The 17,288-nt window shown below is 43.3% G+C and overlaps 1 protein-coding gene across 4 annotated transcripts in view; it reads right to left on the bottom strand.

Annotated features, from left to right (window-relative positions):
* Positions 1-17,288, bottom strand: part of MDGA2 (MAM domain containing glycosylphosphatidylinositol anchor 2) — a 332,288-nt gene that overhangs the window by 170,955 nt on the left and 144,045 nt on the right. For 2 of the 4 annotated variants that reach the window (XM_083839870.1, XM_083839871.1), the window contains one exon: positions 765-961. In XM_083839870.1, coding sequence (XP_083695996.1) covers positions 765-961 — 197 coding nt within the window. Of the gene's footprint in view, positions 1-764; positions 962-2,365; positions 2,509-14,744; positions 14,781-17,288 lie in introns of those variants that run through there. The other 2 variants (XM_083839873.1, XM_083839872.1) reach the window with 2 other exon arrangements.

Raw genomic sequence — 17,288 nt, 5'->3', positions numbered from 1 at the left:
TACTTGTTGTTGCTTGAGAGTTTCCAAAATAACATCTTCTCTTTTTTTCTTTTCTTCTTTCTCTTTTTTTTTCTCGTACCATCACACACACTTCTCCATAGACAATAGGATATGTCACCTTTTTATTCGGAGACTGTGTAAGTGTGCTAACAATAAATTAATCTGATCTAATCTGACAGACTCTTTTGATAGCGCAGTCTGCTTTCGTGGCTGTGAGTAACAGTAGGAACACTTATAAAAAGCACTTCTTCCCATTTTTGCCACATCATCTTTAAAGTGTGTAAGTCTGGAACAAAAACCTTATATTCAAAGATGTGGAAGGTGGAATAATAATAATAAAACAGGGAGTTGCCTTAGAGTTTAGCCTTCATGAAAAGCTTTTTAGGCTGTAACTTCTGTGCAGAATCACTTTGCATTGTATTGGAAAAGATTAGGAAATAGCAGTCAAATCAGAGCACTGGGCTGGCAGGCTCAAGCAAAATGACTTCAAAGGGGCCCCTGCAGACAGCACTCACTGTGCATCTTCCCATAGCTTCCTACTTCCAAATTTCTTTATCAAAAAATAAAAAGACATCTTTTATATTAGTAGCTCTTTAAAAACTACATGGGTGGATGTGCCAGGCTGTGGTTCTCTGGAGGGCATGCCCACCAAGCACCCCGCGAACCCAGCAGAGATGTGCAGACAGACAAGCTCTACGTCCAGTTACAAAGTCCCTGGTGCAAGCACTTGAAGGAGGGATAAATACTGTAACTTCATTTCCTACCTGTGTAAAGAAGGGCTCGTAGATCTCAACTCCTTTATCAGAGCCTTGCAGCAGTACCTCCTGGCCGCGTCTCCAGCTGTACCGAACAGGCGGATTGGAGTTGGCAACGCACCTGAGAAACACAGTTCTCTCATAGTAAAACTGCTCCTTCGCTTCCCCGATGCTCTGGTGGACTGTCACTATCGGGTCATCCAAATCTGGAGAGGCAGAAGAAACAACGGAGATAAAGTCAGGCTCCACCAACACCGCGATCCTTACCATTCACCAGCGGTGAGCAGGGAAGCACATGTACCGCCCTGTACACAAGTCATGGCAAAATAGAAGCAGTGCAGCTCTAAAACCCATAAATGTACGTTTGAAAACTTCCTGAGCAGAATCCAGTTTTAGAGTTTGTTTTCATCCGTACAGCACCTAGCAAAACTGGATCTTTGTTCACCACCCTGGCTTATTACAATACACGTGATACTATGATAGTATCAATCATATTTCTGACATGTTTCCATTAATATTTAGGTTTCACCTAGTTTTCATCCCCACTACTGATTTTTTATGTATGATTTTAATTTAAACATCTCTTAGAAAAAAAATAGTTTATCAAGCTTTGGTAATAAATAGTCAGGCTCATTTGCATCCTAATGGTAGGATCCACTGGAATGTCGATCATGTGAACGCATCTGTTTTCCTTTAAAGCAGCAATTTAATACAGTAATTTAACGCACATTCCCTTCTTTCAGTTACATGCATTTAACTTCAGGCAGGTAAATTCATCCTAGGCTTTGGAACACACTTCTCTTGATTAAAATACAGATATCATATAATTACTCCCACTGCTTCATCACAGAGAAAATTAGATCCCCACAACAGAACTCATTCATCTTAAATAGGGAAGAAATAGAGATAGCCCTTGGAATGTGAGTACACTTAATGAATTAATTTGGGTTTTATTCCACCAGGAACAAGTAAATTCCTGTTTGCGGGGGTTTACTGTTGTTTACGATGAGCTTTGTTTGAAGGAATGATTACACCCAAGAAGAAAAAAAAGCAACAACAACAATGGCTGTCATCACCAGCTAAAAACACTTGGCCCCAACCAACAGGGTCAGCAGATCCTCACCGAGCTTTCGGGAGGAGTTCCGCCGCCCAGCAAGCTGGCAGCCAACGCAGATTGCTGCCCAAAGCCAGCAGTTACAGCACAGCACCGGTGCCATTACCCACAGAGGAGGACCAAGCCCACCTGCAGGCACACAGCTACGGCGTGTTTCCACGTGCAACTCAGCCTCGACTGGAACACCTGCAGAACCTCCTCAGCAGCGCTTTTTCCTCAAAATAAAGGCTACGTAACACCTTAAGCAGTTCTTAACTAATTACTCATCCACAAATGCAACCCTATTTCTGCAAGGGTGGATACAGGTGAGTGCCTATCCAAGTATAATTCACCAGGTTTACTTGAGGCTACAATTCAGCAAAATGCAGAACCAGGGTGCTCAACCCTTATAACCACCAGCGCCAACGGGACCGCTGCCATGACTGAAGGCACCCACCCCTCCGTCCCTTTTCAACGGTGCTGAAAACAAGGGCAGTTGTTGGGGTGGAAGCATCACCTGCATTTTGCTCCCACGTCCTTTCCCCAAGTGCCAGCTGAACGCAACCGTAACCACCAGAGGATATTGTGCCAGACAGGCCATCAGTGCAGCAGCTCTTTTAACATTCAGATTTTTGATAGTTTTGAAAAATTAGAGGTCTGGTAGACAAAAAAAAAAGATTAATAAAGGAAGCCCATCATTAACAATTTGAAGAGATTAGCATGTTTCAAATGTCCACATTGAAAAACAGTCTGCACTTAAAATTATTCTTTAGAGGCTTACATTTTAATTTGCATAACAAGAACAAAGCCTGAGAGTCTCTTGATTAATTAGAAACAAAACATGTTCCAAAATTTGGAATAATTCAAGTAATAATACCTTATAGTGGTGTATGGATTTTAAGTAAATGTTACGTTCATTCTACCCTACAAAACATTTTAGTTAACATCACAGAAACAAATTATGAAACTGTTGTTCCAAATTAGGATGGCATTTTCTAATGAGATTTCATTTTTGTTTTAAAGGTTATTTTAAATCACAGTAGCATTAGAAAAAGGGAAGGGATTGCTGAAACGCCATCTTCTACTCATGCAATAGAAAATACAAAGAAGGAAATTAGCTTGCTTCAATTCCTAGGCCCAAACACCTGTTCCCTACGTTTTGATGAACAACAGAACATTTCACGCATGAATGCTTTGCAGTGTCTGCTTATTAAAGCACCTCCTTATGCCCCAAACAAGGATGGTGGCTAGCAAAGGGCTTCCAGCCCTAAGCCGTGGAACAGCTCCTTGAATCTCTCCCCCTCAGATGAAGGTGCATCCTCCTAGATGAAATATGCAGAGGTTCAAGTCTTGACTCGGTGTCATTTTGATGAAGTTACTCGGGACTAGACAGACTGAGTCACTTAAAGCCTAAACATGGGGTTTTCAAGGTGGCTGTGAAGCCTGACAGTGCAAGGCTGCAATCCACACCTCAACACACGGCAGGATGAGGCTGACTGGACGGAAAACAGCTCTGCAGAAGAGGCCGGGAGGTCCTGGTGGAAAAGCTGATGTGGGTGTCTCTACACCCATGAAGGCCGGCCACCTCCCAGGCTGCAACAGCAAGAGAGCAGCATGTCCAGGGAAGTGATCCTGCCCTCCCATGCACACCTGTGGGACAATGTCCTGAGCAATGTGTCTAGGACTTGACTATCTCTACAAAGAAGAAGACACGGACATACGAGAGTGAGCGCAGAGGAGGCCGCCAAGACAACTGGGGGCTGAAGCAGCTGACATACAAACAGAGGCTGAGGATCTGCGTTTGGCCAGGCTCAAAAAGGAAAGGTGAAAAAGTGATCTAAAGTCTGTCTTTGACTGACTACTGCGACACGACCAGAGCAGATAAATTCCTCTTAGAGGTGCAGAGCAGAAAGAAAAATGATGAGCCAAGGGGTGTAAGTTGCACCAAGAGAAACTCTTCCTGGTTGTAAGTGAAAGCTGTGGGCTCCCCGGTACAAGAGGGACGTAGAACTTCTCGAGAGGGTCCAGCACAGAGCCATGAAGACGATTATAGGATTAGAGCATGTGTCCTGTGAGGAAAGACTAAGTGAGCAGGGCCTGTTTAACCTAGAGAAGAGGAGATGGAGAGGGGATCTTATCAATCTCTACAATTACCTGACGGGACAATGTTAAGAGGACGGGGCCAAACTCTTCTCAGTGGTGGCCACTGATAGCACAAGGGACAACGGGTACAAACTGAACCACAGGAGGTTTCATCGCTGTAAGAAGGAAGAAGTTCTTCATGGTTCAGGTGACGGAGCACTGGAGCAGGCTGCCCAGAGAGGTTGTGGAGTCTCCTTCTTTGGAGATACTCAAAACCCACCTGGATGTGATCCTGAGTAACATGCTCTAGGTGACCCTGCTTGAGCAGGGGGGTTGGACTAGATGATGTTGGAGGTCCCTTCCAACCTCAACTGTTCTGGGAAGGCAAATTCCCTGTGCAATCACACAAGTGCTTGGACATGGCTCCAGAGACACTGTGGGTACCCGTCCATGGAGGCATTTGAAGCTTGACTGGCCCCAGAGTTGGCCCCGGTTTGAGTAGGGGGTTGGACTGGAGGTCCTTTCCAACCTAAATCACTCTGAGATACCAAGAGATGCAATGCCATCGCTTCCTCATGCTGTCTGCTCTCTTGCAATGGGTGCATGCTGATGTGAACTAACCCCCTCTGGTACCTAAAGCAGGTACCCTCTTTCCACATGGCCCTGTAGTACGGCAGGGGATGGACTTTGACAGGAGTGTAAAGAAAGCTGAAAGAAGTTGAAGTTGGAAACGCAAATGTAGCAAGCCCTCTGCCAAAGCATTTCATAATGGTCAATTAATACAGAATTTGCACTGCAGAACATGACTGATTTTTCCATCAGCAGTGCTGGAAAGATCTTGACAGCTGCATCACAGCAAAAGAAGCACTAATAGGAGACAAAATAATGCTTGCAATTGTTGTGAGATTTCACTGATCGTTCAACTGCCTGCCCTGTTGCTGTGCAGGGTTAGACGAATGTTTTAGGAGGTTGTTATATAAGACTGTATTTTGCTCAGACAGTGTGAGAGCTGCAAACACAATACAAAATACGCTTTTTATAATACTGCCAAGGCATTCTGTGGAGTTATTACAATGGAGGCAGGTAACTGCCAAATTCATAGCCTTTGGGCTATTTTAAAGTCACCTGATCCCGGTGGCATTAATGCCCACTTGTCGGAGCTCTCCAGAACTCCAGCTTCAATGTCCAACTGAATTGTTACTAATTGATATTTAAATTTCCAAATATAGGCTAGAATACATTGTTTAAATCTCTGTGCATATGTGTAAGTATCTGTGGGTGTTCATTCTTCGCTACAAGCATTTGAACAATCAGGGCTTCTGCAGTCAGGTAGGGGAGCTATTGACTTCAGATATTGCTCACAATTTGCCTGGGAAAGAGAGGAGTTCATGGCGGAGACAGAGATCTTAACGCAGCTGAGAAAGATTTAGCATTGGAAAGCTCAACATGGTGAATTTTTGAAGTGCTTGACAAGGAAAAAAAATCTTAAAGTTTTCATTTGGGGTTGATCAATTTATAAAGAGTTAACTGACTAATAATTCTGCATATTAAACTGAACTCATGGGTGTTACGCAGTTAAAGTCTATTAATCAAAATGAAAATAATTACAGAAGTATGTTTTCCACAGAGGTTTATGCCACCATTAGGTTCAATTTTTCAGTCTTTAATCTTTGAATTGAACCAAACTCTTTCTGAAGCCCAGATGGCAAATGCATGCTCAACGATGTACCGGAAAAATTCCCTTCATGCATTCTTGAGCTCTCAAGTAAACCGAAAACCCAGAATAAAACCTTCAGAATAGGCCTAATCTCAACACACAAGGAATTGCAGCACAACTGTCAGAGACCTTGGTGTAGAAGGTGCACAGAAGTGTGGCAGCTGCTGTTGATGTCCATTGCATGCCGAATTGTACAGCACTGGAGGCATCGTTCTGGCTGTGGGCAGGAAACGCAGACCAACCATCTCCTGCAGCCCTCCCCTGAGCTCCAGGGAGTTTCACACGGACAGCCATGGGAGCGGGATCACAGCCTGTATTTGCTATTCCATCTTTTTTCAGCTGCTGGGACTACACAGCTTGCTGATTTCATTTGTTAATTAGCAGCCTTTGTCTTCAGGTCTTCAAAGCAAGCGATATTTGGAAGTCAAGATAATAATAAATAAAACACGCATCTGGTAAACTGATTGAAACTGCTTCATCAAGACACCCATAGAGGAGGCAACAGTGATGCATATATTCCACCTGCCTAACTTGTAAGTTATTCTGAAATATAAAAATATGAAGTTCTTCCCCCTATTTTCCTTACTTTAGCCTCTTTGACCTAACATATCAGTACTTATCAATAAGTATTCAGGCTTGTGGTGTTAGGTAGTACTGTATGATATAAAGCAGTTACACCTGACTCAGGAAATGCATAAAATGCACCAAATGGGTATATTCCTGCGTACTTGTGGCAAGAGTAATGAACTGTCGTGCGTGCCATCCATTAGCAGGTAGCAGAGCTCCAAACAAGCTGGCGGGATGCCAGAAACAGGGGAGCTCAGTTACCCGGAGCTCTGCATGAGATATTTTTTCCTTCCCCAGCCCCTTAAAAGAGATTTCTTACACATCTGCATTGCTGTACTACGTGTGCAGCAGAGTTACGACAGTGGAAGTGAGCATCATTTACAAGGCCAGAGTCTCTAAGAAAGCCAAGCCTCCTTGCTTGCTCCAAAAAGACACAGAGTGTGACCTTGGCAGACCCCCGATGAGCTTACATCGACTTCCAATAGCATTTTGAGAAGATCAAACACATGCTAGAAGACTGGAAGGGTGCTAACATCCTCCAACACAACAAGACACAGAATGACCTTAGCAGTCAGCAGCACCCTGCACAGCCTGAGACCATTTCTGCTTGCCATGCTCTGCTGAGGGTTGGAGTCCAGCCACGAAGGACCCGAGAGGAAAAATATAATGAACACTAGCTAATGGAGTCTTATAGAGAAAACACGTTATTCTTCTGATGAAATTAAAAATATACCTCAATGAAACTTGCATAAACTACGCCCGCTGGATGAACTGTTTATGCCAGCATGTGCAGATGACCCTAGACGGATGGCATGCACAGCCCTGCAAGAATGCAGCACCGGTTTTGTTTATCCAAGGACCCCAAACTGAGCCAATGTACAGCATTTATGAGACAAAATTACCACTGGAGTCCCTGGACAGCAGATACATCGGCACTGAGGGTTTTGCATTTCTAGCACAAGCAGCAGAAAACAAGCAACATCAGCTACAAAACTGAATTTCTACATGCACAGACCTACACAAAATAAAGATTGGTGGCTTTTGCAAATAATGAGAGTGGGATGCTCACATGGAAGAATATACATCTAGGAACCCATAATAAAGGCTAATACTGCAAGACTGTACCCTGGCACGGTCTGTGAGAAGAATCAAACCTAGTAAACGTACGCACTCAGCACAGTCCTGAAATAGATGGGACTGCTGGGTTCACTGCATGCAGGAAGATGTAGGGATACAATTTTCTTTTGTATAGAGAATTGGTGACCTGAGAACAGGATCCTAATCAGGTGTCAGCCATCCTAAGAAACATTAAGAAATAAAAGGGCAAAGAGAAAAGCAGCAGAAAAGTACCTATGAACTGGAGAAAGTACCCATTACTTTGGCTTCCAGTAAAAGATGTAAAGAGACAGATGTATTTATCAGGAAGAAGACTGAATGGTAATTTTATTATAGGATGTAAGCATCTCTTGGTGGGAAAACAGCAGGCACAAAAGAGCTCTTTTGGCTACTGGTAAGATATAAAACAAGCAGCAAGAGCTGTAAACAGAAGGAAGCCCAAATTCAGTACGGAAAATAATCAAGACCTTGTACTTATAAAAACAAGTATAAAACTTACAAACATTTTACTTATAAAAAGTAAATTTTTAAATTTACTTAACATTTTTATTAAATCAAGCATGTTTGAATCAACAAATTGAGTTATTTACACTATCCTTTCATTCCCCTTGCATTAGACCATCCCCACGTGTCGGCAAAATTCGGTTCCCCATCCTGCAGGACATGGCTGGGGAAGATGCTGATGAACCAAATGCACACACAAAGCACGTAAGAAACAAGAGCTAAAGCCACCCTTACACTACAAGGATTGAAAGCACAGGTAGATAACAGGAAATCAGTTACGTAAGAACTCATAAAGTATGACTGCTACAAGATTTTTAGCTTCCCAGTGATTAACCTTCCTTTTTTTGAACAAAGATTCAACTATAAACATAGTTGGAGCAACATATAAACATGAGTTGGACACTTTGCTCCAAGGAGCACAAATTCGTATCCAATACATACAATTGCTCGAGATGGAAAACTGCAATAACCATTTGGTTTTTAAAAGAGGAAACCTTGCTTTTTAATTCTCTCTATACCTTTAAAGAAACAGAAGATTATGGAAGAAAAAGCAATTTACCAACCAGGCCAGGAGAAACAGACGCTCAAGCTAAAGGCCTCCTGACATGCATGACCCATTACTAGGAGTAATTGTCACAAATATGACTTTTTAATATGTTAAGTAATTATTGGCTGCATAATCTCAAAATGAATTAATGCTTGTGCCTTCATTATTTTGAAGAAAGGAAGCTAAAATTTGTTTAAGTAATAAATATCAACTGGGCTAGGAGGGTCTAGTTCTAGACTGCATCCATGTCCAGCTGCCAGCTTTAGAAAAACTCTTTCAGAGACCACTCACAAAGTTTACCTCTCTGTTAAAAACTGCATCCTGGAAGCACTGAGTGCAAATAGCAGCCCCTTGGAAAGCGGGGGCTCCTGGTAATACTCCACTGCTCTTTTACTGCCTTCCTCTGGATTTCATATGTTCTGAAACAGGTACAGAACCATTTTGCTAAACCAAAGAATTATAAATATCTGACAGTTCATACCTATGTAACAGAAGTGTCATTTTGTTCCCACTGCATATGTGGGAACCTCTTCTGAGGTTCACATTTATTTTCCAGCCTTAAACTCTTTATCATAAAAAACATCGGTTTAGGAATCTCAGCAGTGCTCTGCATACTTCCTTGCAATCTCTATTCTTAAAGACAACCCTACATTTTTTTCCATTTTTATTTGAACAGAACACAAAACACGCATTTTAGGAGAAGAGAAATAAAAAAAAAAAAAAAGAAAAGCAGGACTGGAGGAAATAAATAGTGGGAAGTGGATGATGAAGAAAGGAGGGCACAGGAAAATATCCTTGGAGGCAAATCAAACAAACCTACAGCAAAGAGGAAGAGGGAGAGGAACCTGCCCAGAATGTTTAGAGCCCACAACTGACTCCAGACAAGAGGAGCCTTTTCAATGACTTGAAAGAAACACCAGAGCCTGTCCGCTATAGGAGTACATGCAAAAATCCCATCCACCTCGGGAGGGACCTTAGGAGATCATCTAGTCCACGTCTTCTTCTTTCCATACTGAGGATGCCCATCAATTTTGCATCATCAGCAAAAATTAATACCGAAACGTTATTACCGTATGTAAATGCAGCTGAATCCCAAAGAGGTGCTAAGATTTGCTTCCTGAGGTAATTGCATTTGACTGCCCATCTGCCAAACCTCCTTTCCCTGAAACCTTCTGAGCTTTTTAGCCTCTTTGAGCAAAATTTCGAGTGGGGATTGAGATCCCAAAGATAATTAACCTCCAGCATGTTTCATAATATTGGGGTAGGCACATAGGGAGAAGCAGGCAGTGGAGCAAGGCTCGGAGTAGCTGAGAGAAACACCTCACCGTGAGCTTGGCATGGCCAGCTGGCATGGAGCCAGGCACCCATGGGTGCCCTCTGCACAGCCCATCGTTAGGGAGCTCGTGGGGAGTCCACGGGGAACAGCGTTTCCTAGAGAAAGGGAATGGAGATGGAGGTGTGGGGAGGAAGGACGCAGATCTGCAGGAAACCAAGCTTTTTCATTCGTTAGTTTTGCTACCCTTTTTATACAAAATAATTCATGGTTATGCAGGTGGAGGACCTGGAGCTGCTCAGGTGCCTCCTGCAGCTCTCCTGGTCACCTTGCAGGTGCCGACTCCCCAGGACAGCTTCCCAAGGGCGAGCTTTCCTCCACACATTTTGCTCCTTAGGTAAAAGAAATTAAACAAAGGAGCAGATTTCTGGTAATAACAGAACAACCCACATTATGGTTTTTTAGAACAGCAACAAAACCTCACTCTCCAGAGGAGGAGCTTACAAAAGAAACCATACATCAGGGAAGTTTCCAGATGCATGCAGTTGGCAGAGGGAGAATACTTACAGATAGCAATAGCGAATTTGAAAGACATCGTAAGCCATAAACTCAGCGCTTTGTATAATCTCAGCCTATTTCTATTAAGTCTCAAATCAGATTCCTGCAAACAGACTGAACGTTCAAGCCATTAATGTGGTCTATCTTTCCACTCGAGGGATATTTACAGCATCAATTATCTTGAACCTCATCTGACATGTACTTATCTCAGACTGATCTAACTACAGCTATTATCATGTGTTAGAGACAGTTTTAATTTAGAAAAGGAATAGCATAAAAGGCATTCAAATAACCTTTCAGCACTCTCGCTAGATTTTTTCAAGGATGAAAATAAAACAAAATCTGCATACGCAGCTAGGTAATGCTACAGAATTAATACTCTAATTAACTGTAAGCTTTTTTTCCGTGGTTCAAAAATACTGATGCCGGGATTATTATATTGAACAAATTCCGCAAGGTACTTCCTCAGCAGCTATTCAGGGCTAATTAAACATCATTGAAATGAGCTAAACATGAAAATATAAATCTTCCTTGGCTGATCCTAATATAAATTTTGCATTTCCATTCCTGCATGCATGATTATTTAATCTCCACTTCTTAATTTTCACAAGCAAGGTTGTCAGTACATATTAGTCAGCTATAATAGCGTGTTTACTGCAAGAGGTCCGTGTCTTTGGGCACACACAGAAATAGCAAGGCAGGTGGGCGTGCTGCGGCCACTCCTGCTCCTACCTGACCAGCACCGCTCCTGTGATTCTTTGTTTTCCATCTGTCCTCTTCTGTCAATTATCTCTTTTTAATTAAAACTACGTCTGTAGGTTCTCTGTGCTGAAACATCCTCAAACTGAATAGCGGCAGTGCTGTAACAGAACTAAAATTTATTATTCTCACGGCAGCGTTCACCAATAACCGGCACGATCGTGTGCATGTACACATGTTAACCTAACTGAGAAATAATCCAACTTCTGCATCTTTTACAAACTGCCCCTTTCAGAGCATCCCTAATCCAGCAAAACCTTCAACAGAAGCGCAGACAAAAGCACGATGCAACATCGGCTTCAGCTCCGGCCAAAGCTCGGCTCTGGTCAGCCAGCCTCGTCCCAGGCAGGCTGGCACCAGGTGACAGCCCAGGCCAGGAGCTCTCCACAGCGCTCAGCCTCTGACTCTTGTTGCAAACGATCCCACATTTCAGAAGGGCCCTACAATGAACTGATGAGGGCAAGCAATGGCAAGGTGCAGGCAGGATCATGAGAAAGCTCTCAGCAGCTGGAGCATTTTCAGCCTCCAGTCATTTATCCTGAAGAGTTTATTTTGGTTAAGCTGCCACCAGCTAGCCCCGTCTCACTAACACGGATGCTCTGGGTGGATGAGGTAGGGCCCTTTCTCCCTGACGTGGGCTCCGAGGAGCAGGTGCCTGGCACGGCCACCTGCAGCAGACCGCAGCGCTCCGCGCCTCCGCGGCCGTTGCAGGGGCACACGCGGCAGCGTTTGGCAGATGCTGTGGCACAAATGGGTTTGCAGCCAGTGAGCCCTAATGACACCACGTGCTTTTAAATCAACAAATGAATTAATATTACCGTTACTGCCCTGCAGTCGGTTTTGCTCTCTGATGAGTGCCTGGGGCTCCTGGGGCCTTCAGCTGCTGCAGCGCCTGTCCCTCGAGGTCGCGTTTCCATCCCTGCTGAGGTTTCCCTAATGCCACGCAAAGTTCTCAGCACAAACCAGCACCAACATCTTCCACATCACTTGCAAGCATCAGTGGTTAGCACTCTGAGCTGCTCCTGCTGGCTGCCCAGGGAGCTTCCACAAACCAAGTTTCTGCCCTGCCATTGAACCACACTCACTATTTTGTTTGGTGAGGCTTGTTTGAATTTCTGTAAACAGGCAGCAGTCCTACACTTACAAACATGTAAATAGCCCATGATAAATATGTTATTTGCTGGAGAGAAAAAAAAAAAAAAAGAAGTATCAGGAACACTCTGGGATGCAATCAGACTAATGACAAATGGTAATAGGAGGGTTTGAGAGACCTTCTGTGGAGCCAAAGGCTCCCCCCCTTGCATTTCCTTTCTGCTACACTTGCTTTTATTGAAATTGCTGTAATTTTAATAGAATTATCTGATAATTTTGAATGTTTGTTCTTATTGCTTCTTGGTTTATGCCTTCCTGTATCCTTCACTTTGTAAGGAACAAGTAGACACAAAAGAAACAGTTTGTAATTCTGGATAACGAGCACACTGCTCAGGATAGCAAACCGCAGATTCAAATAGTGCAGCATATTTATAGTCAAGATCCACAGCCACTTAAAACCAGAGCCTTCTAGTAAGGGAATGATTGCAAATGAAGGTGTGGCAGAGCAAGCCCTGGCTTGCAGACAGCTGATTTGGTGCAGGTGATCTGCAGGCAGACTGCACGTGGCAGTCACATCCCTCAGCGCGGTCCTGGGAAGCACCGAAATGCCACAGCACTTGTGCAGGATGGACCCGAAGAGAATCTCATTTCTTCCAGGGAATACGTACATAAATATCCCAAAGCTATGCCACATCAGCAGCCTTGCAGTTATTGCACAGCTGTTAAAGCTGATGAAGAAAATCGTGACTTTGGTGCTCCATTCCTGGGCAGTGGCAGCATTGTAAAACGCTACGGAGAAGGGGAGGGAGACAAGGCTTTGGGTCCAAGCTGTTCTGTCACTCGCCAGGAGTTGAACAGACAGCAAGAGGTTCAGTGCAAACGTTGCAGAGTTTACAGAACAGACTAGGACTCACTTGATGAATAGGAAATTCTTCTATAAAGCCAGGATCGATCTTTTTAAACAAAATAAAAAAGCTGAAAATCAAGATAATAGTTGTGCTGTTCAGTGTTTTAGTTATGATTTGCAAAGAAAAAGAAAAAACACGCACAATAGTATCAAGGGTTCCTCCCTTGCACCAAGGGGTTCGTTTTTCTGGACGCCGCAGAACAGAAATCCAAAGCTGCAGGAGAGCAGGGCAATGAGAGGGAAGGTTACCGTGGTGCAACACAAACCCCCAGCAGCACCGGAGCCTAAATCGATCCGAGTGCCATCACTTAACTATGAGCTGTTGGAAGGGACTTTCAGGGATGCCCTACCAAACTAATATTGGCCAAAGACAAACTAACTTTAGGGGTCTTCAGCTGCTCTCTACAAACCCTGTGGCTTTTTTTCCAGATTATTCTAGAATTTCAAAGGGAGAATAAAAGATTAGGTGGTTCCTTGCTATGAAACTGCCATGGAACAGCTAATGTCCCATGGAAATGGGCACATGTAAAGCAAATTAGACCGGAGGATGGAGATTTAAACTAAGGAAAAACTTATATTCCAACCAGTACTTATCTGGAACCTTATTCTGAGATGTTTGACTGCTTGACTAGTCATAGGATGGTAAATTTGATATTTAACCATTTTTTCTCAGTTTGTAACAGCTTGCAGTATTTACTAAACAGCTTCCCAAGAATGTTAATCCTTTCAAAGTGCATTTATAGCTCAAAGAGAGAGGAAAAAAGAAAAAGAAAAAAAAAAAAAAGAGGGACAAGTCCAAGCTCAGACATTAGCAGCTCCAGCTACGCTGGTCTGTTAACATGTAGCTACCCAGTCAATACTAATTAGCCAAAGATCATTCAGAAAATGAAATTGAGTTTTTCCTTGCAAGAGTTTTGAAACCAAAGGGAATGACCTTGTGGTTGACAAATGACTTCACTGAAGCTGAAGAAAAAAGATCTGTATTCATGCTCTCCTTACAGCTGTTATCTCTACCACCACCGTTTGGTATCGGTTTGTACACACACAACCGAAACACCAGGCCGGGAGCTCTGACCCCACAGAACCAGAAACAGGCAAATTAACACAACCAGAGGGTCACTTCGATGAGCAAGGTGAGCTGCACCTGAGCACACAAGGCAACAATTTCCACGTGCCATGAGCTCCCTTAAATGGTGAGTTCAGCAGAAGCAGCCTGGTTACCTTGAAAAAGGTGTGCTGCCCTAATTTGTCTTCCTCTGTGCCACCACCCCAGCACGGATGATAAGGGTACAGTGACAACAACAGTAATTGCAGCAGCTCCAGCTCTGCTCTGCCTCCTTTGGGTAAGAAGACAGCAATTGCATCTTTATTAGGGCTTTCTGCATGTGACTTCAGCCAGGCTTACATAAAGCCCAGGCAGGGTGCAGGCCAGGAGGGAGCAAACGCTTCACATGGAGGCTTGCAAAGGTGCCTGACAGGCAAGTACAGTACATGGAAGAGGTTTACAGTTATGTTGTGGTTTAACCCGGCTGGCAGCTAAACACCACACAGCCGTTCGCTCACCCTCCCCCCTCCCTCTCTGGGATGGGGGAGAGAAACGGGAAAGTGAAGCCGGTGAGTTGAGATAAAGACAGTTTATTAAGACAGGAATATAAAAATATAAGGAATATAAGGAATATAATAATAACAATAATAATAATAATAGTGATAATGATAATAGTATTAACAATAATAATGTGTAAGAAAACAAGTGATGCACAATGCAATTGCTCACCACCCGCTGACCGATGCCCAGCCTATTCCCGAGCAGCCGGCCCCCCCACCCCGGCCAGCCACCCCTATATATCGTTTAGCATGACGTCAGATGGTATGGAATACCCCTTTGGCCAGTTTGGGTCAGCTGTCCTGGGTCTGTCCCCTCCCAGCTCCTGCTGCACCCCCAGCCTGCTCGCTGGCAGGACAGAGCAAGAAGCCGAAAAGTCCTTGGCCTGGTGTAAGCACTGCTCTGCAACAATTAAAACATCAGCATGTTATCAGCGCTCTTCTCATCCTAATCCAAAACATAGCACCCTACCAGCTACTATGAGCTACTTAACTCTGTCCTAACTGGAACCAGGACAAGTTAGAACTTAGCAAGTTCCATTCACTTACTCCTGAATCAAACTTAATGAAAATTTTCATTAGCATGCCCAATCTCTGCCTGTTCAGGACAGGAAGGACGCAGGCACTATAAAGTTATTTCTTTCACCCATTCCACTTACACGGACAATGGATGTACTGCGTGATTACATGTCTGGGAAGATGGAAAGCCACGATGTCAATTCCTCTTATTTCCATGGCTGAACCTGAGAGATGGTCTGTCTCTCTGAATAGCACACGTCATGCTCCCACCAGCCCTCCAGGTCACAGGACTGATCCTCTCTGATGCCATGCAAAAATCAGGGGATCTGGTCCATCAGCTGCTTAAGGTGTGATCCGCTGATGTTACTACATGCAAGACGTGTAAGACAGGAGGCTATCTATAATCCCTTTGATCTGCTGTGAATAACATTTTTTGGGTACCTCGCAGAAGTGACCTGAGTTTGGCTTTCATTATTCTGCTCTGCCCTGTATCTCAGCCCTTTCATTTTCCTCCCATTCAAGGAAATTGGAGAGATCAGAGTAATCGGTGAAGAGAAAGACACAGGAAAGCTGTTGATCCAGTATAAAAACAGCAACAAGATCTTTGCTTCACGTGGTATCATTTTAAATCTCTAAAGATAGCTCACATTTTTCTCAATCTACAGCTCAATCTAGTTTATAATAGATTACAAAGTGCAATATATACTCTGCGTTAAGTCAGAAACAATAGTTGAGGCTGGAAGGCATCCCTGGTGATCATCCTATCTGAGCCCCATGCCCAAAGCTAATCATCTACATGCATGCTGCTCAGTACCATGTCCGAAGTTTTCTGTGGGACCATCTGCAAGAGATCCTTGAAAATAAAGAAATACAGACCTGGATATACTTTTGAGTAATAGATCAGCTAATCATAGAATTAATCAGGTATTTTAGATTTATTTTTCCTCTATTAACTAACAAAAAATGTGCTTAAAATCTTTGAGAATAGTAATTAGCCTTAAAAATGTCCAGCAAACACCAATGGGCTGCAGCGGAACCTTCACGAAGCTGTTGCATTATTTTCAATGGGATTTCAGGTTTCCTTCAGCTTTTTCTGTTTAAGGAGAGAGAGAGTGCGGTAGCACGAGCAAGTATAGCCACTGACAACTTCAAGAGTGGGAGGTGAGGGTGGCGACAGAACACTTTGCGGAAAGGCTGAAGCAGCAGCACTTAGAGGTATCACTGGATGCATTTTAATAAAGGGTTAATTCACATGCACAGCCAGGTGAATTATTCCAAAGTTTAGTTTCAAGATACCGATTTCATTGAGTTATAAGGGTTAAAAAAGCAACCCTATGAAAAAAGTGTTTTTGACTAGCATTGACTTTCCTCAAGGTGACAGCTTGTGTTGAGTTCCTCCTTAATTAAGTTATGGAAATAAATAGAATCATAGCCCAAGCACGTGGCTAGTATTTTTCATATATGTTATTTAACAAAATTAGAAATGTTGATAACAGTGTTCCTTTTTTATTTTTTTAACCAAAGTAAGAGATCAAGTGGTCATGCAAACAAAGCTAATGTTTCCTGTAAAACACCCGTACTCCTTAATATTCTAGACCAGACTTCCAAAGAAGTAATTTTAAGATGGCTTATGCATTTTGCCTGTGTTCCCTATCCACAAAACCCATAAAAAAGCAATAAGGAAGGTCACTGCTTGGTTCCAGAAGATCCCAGTTAACTGATTAACCCTAAACACATCATCACTTTCAGCTGCTTTTTATTATCTACGCTGCCCATACCTAATGCATAATGGCTCATTTAAAAAGCTAAATTCAATGACGGTCTAGCCCAGAAAATAATGACTATACTTGTAAAAATCAGGTCATCACCAAATCACCCGTATCACAAGCAGATGAGAATCAGGTGTGGTTGAATGCTTTTGATTGGACTCCAAGCCCCTTGCTGATCTCCACACCGAGGACAGCCTCAAGTAGGTTATTAAAGCTCAACATTTGCTATTCCCAAATGATTGACACCCTGGAGTATTTCCTCAAGTAAGGAAGAAGATACTGTGGATAACAGCACACACTGAAGGAGAGGCACGGGGGGAAACGTAGGCTGAATTTCAAATGGCACCCACTGAAGAAGCTTTAGGATGCAGTTTGCAATTCCTGTGTTTAAAGGGGCAGTGTTGTCACATGCCCAGAGCTGTCCTTTC

This window comes from Anser anser (assembly GCF_964211835.1).
Source record: "Anser anser genome assembly, chromosome: 5".
Classification (NCBI taxonomy): Eukaryota; Metazoa; Chordata; class Aves; order Anseriformes; family Anatidae; genus Anser; species Anser anser.
Note: the sequence above shows the minus strand (reverse complement) of the source record. Positions and strands in the feature narration are given on the sequence as shown.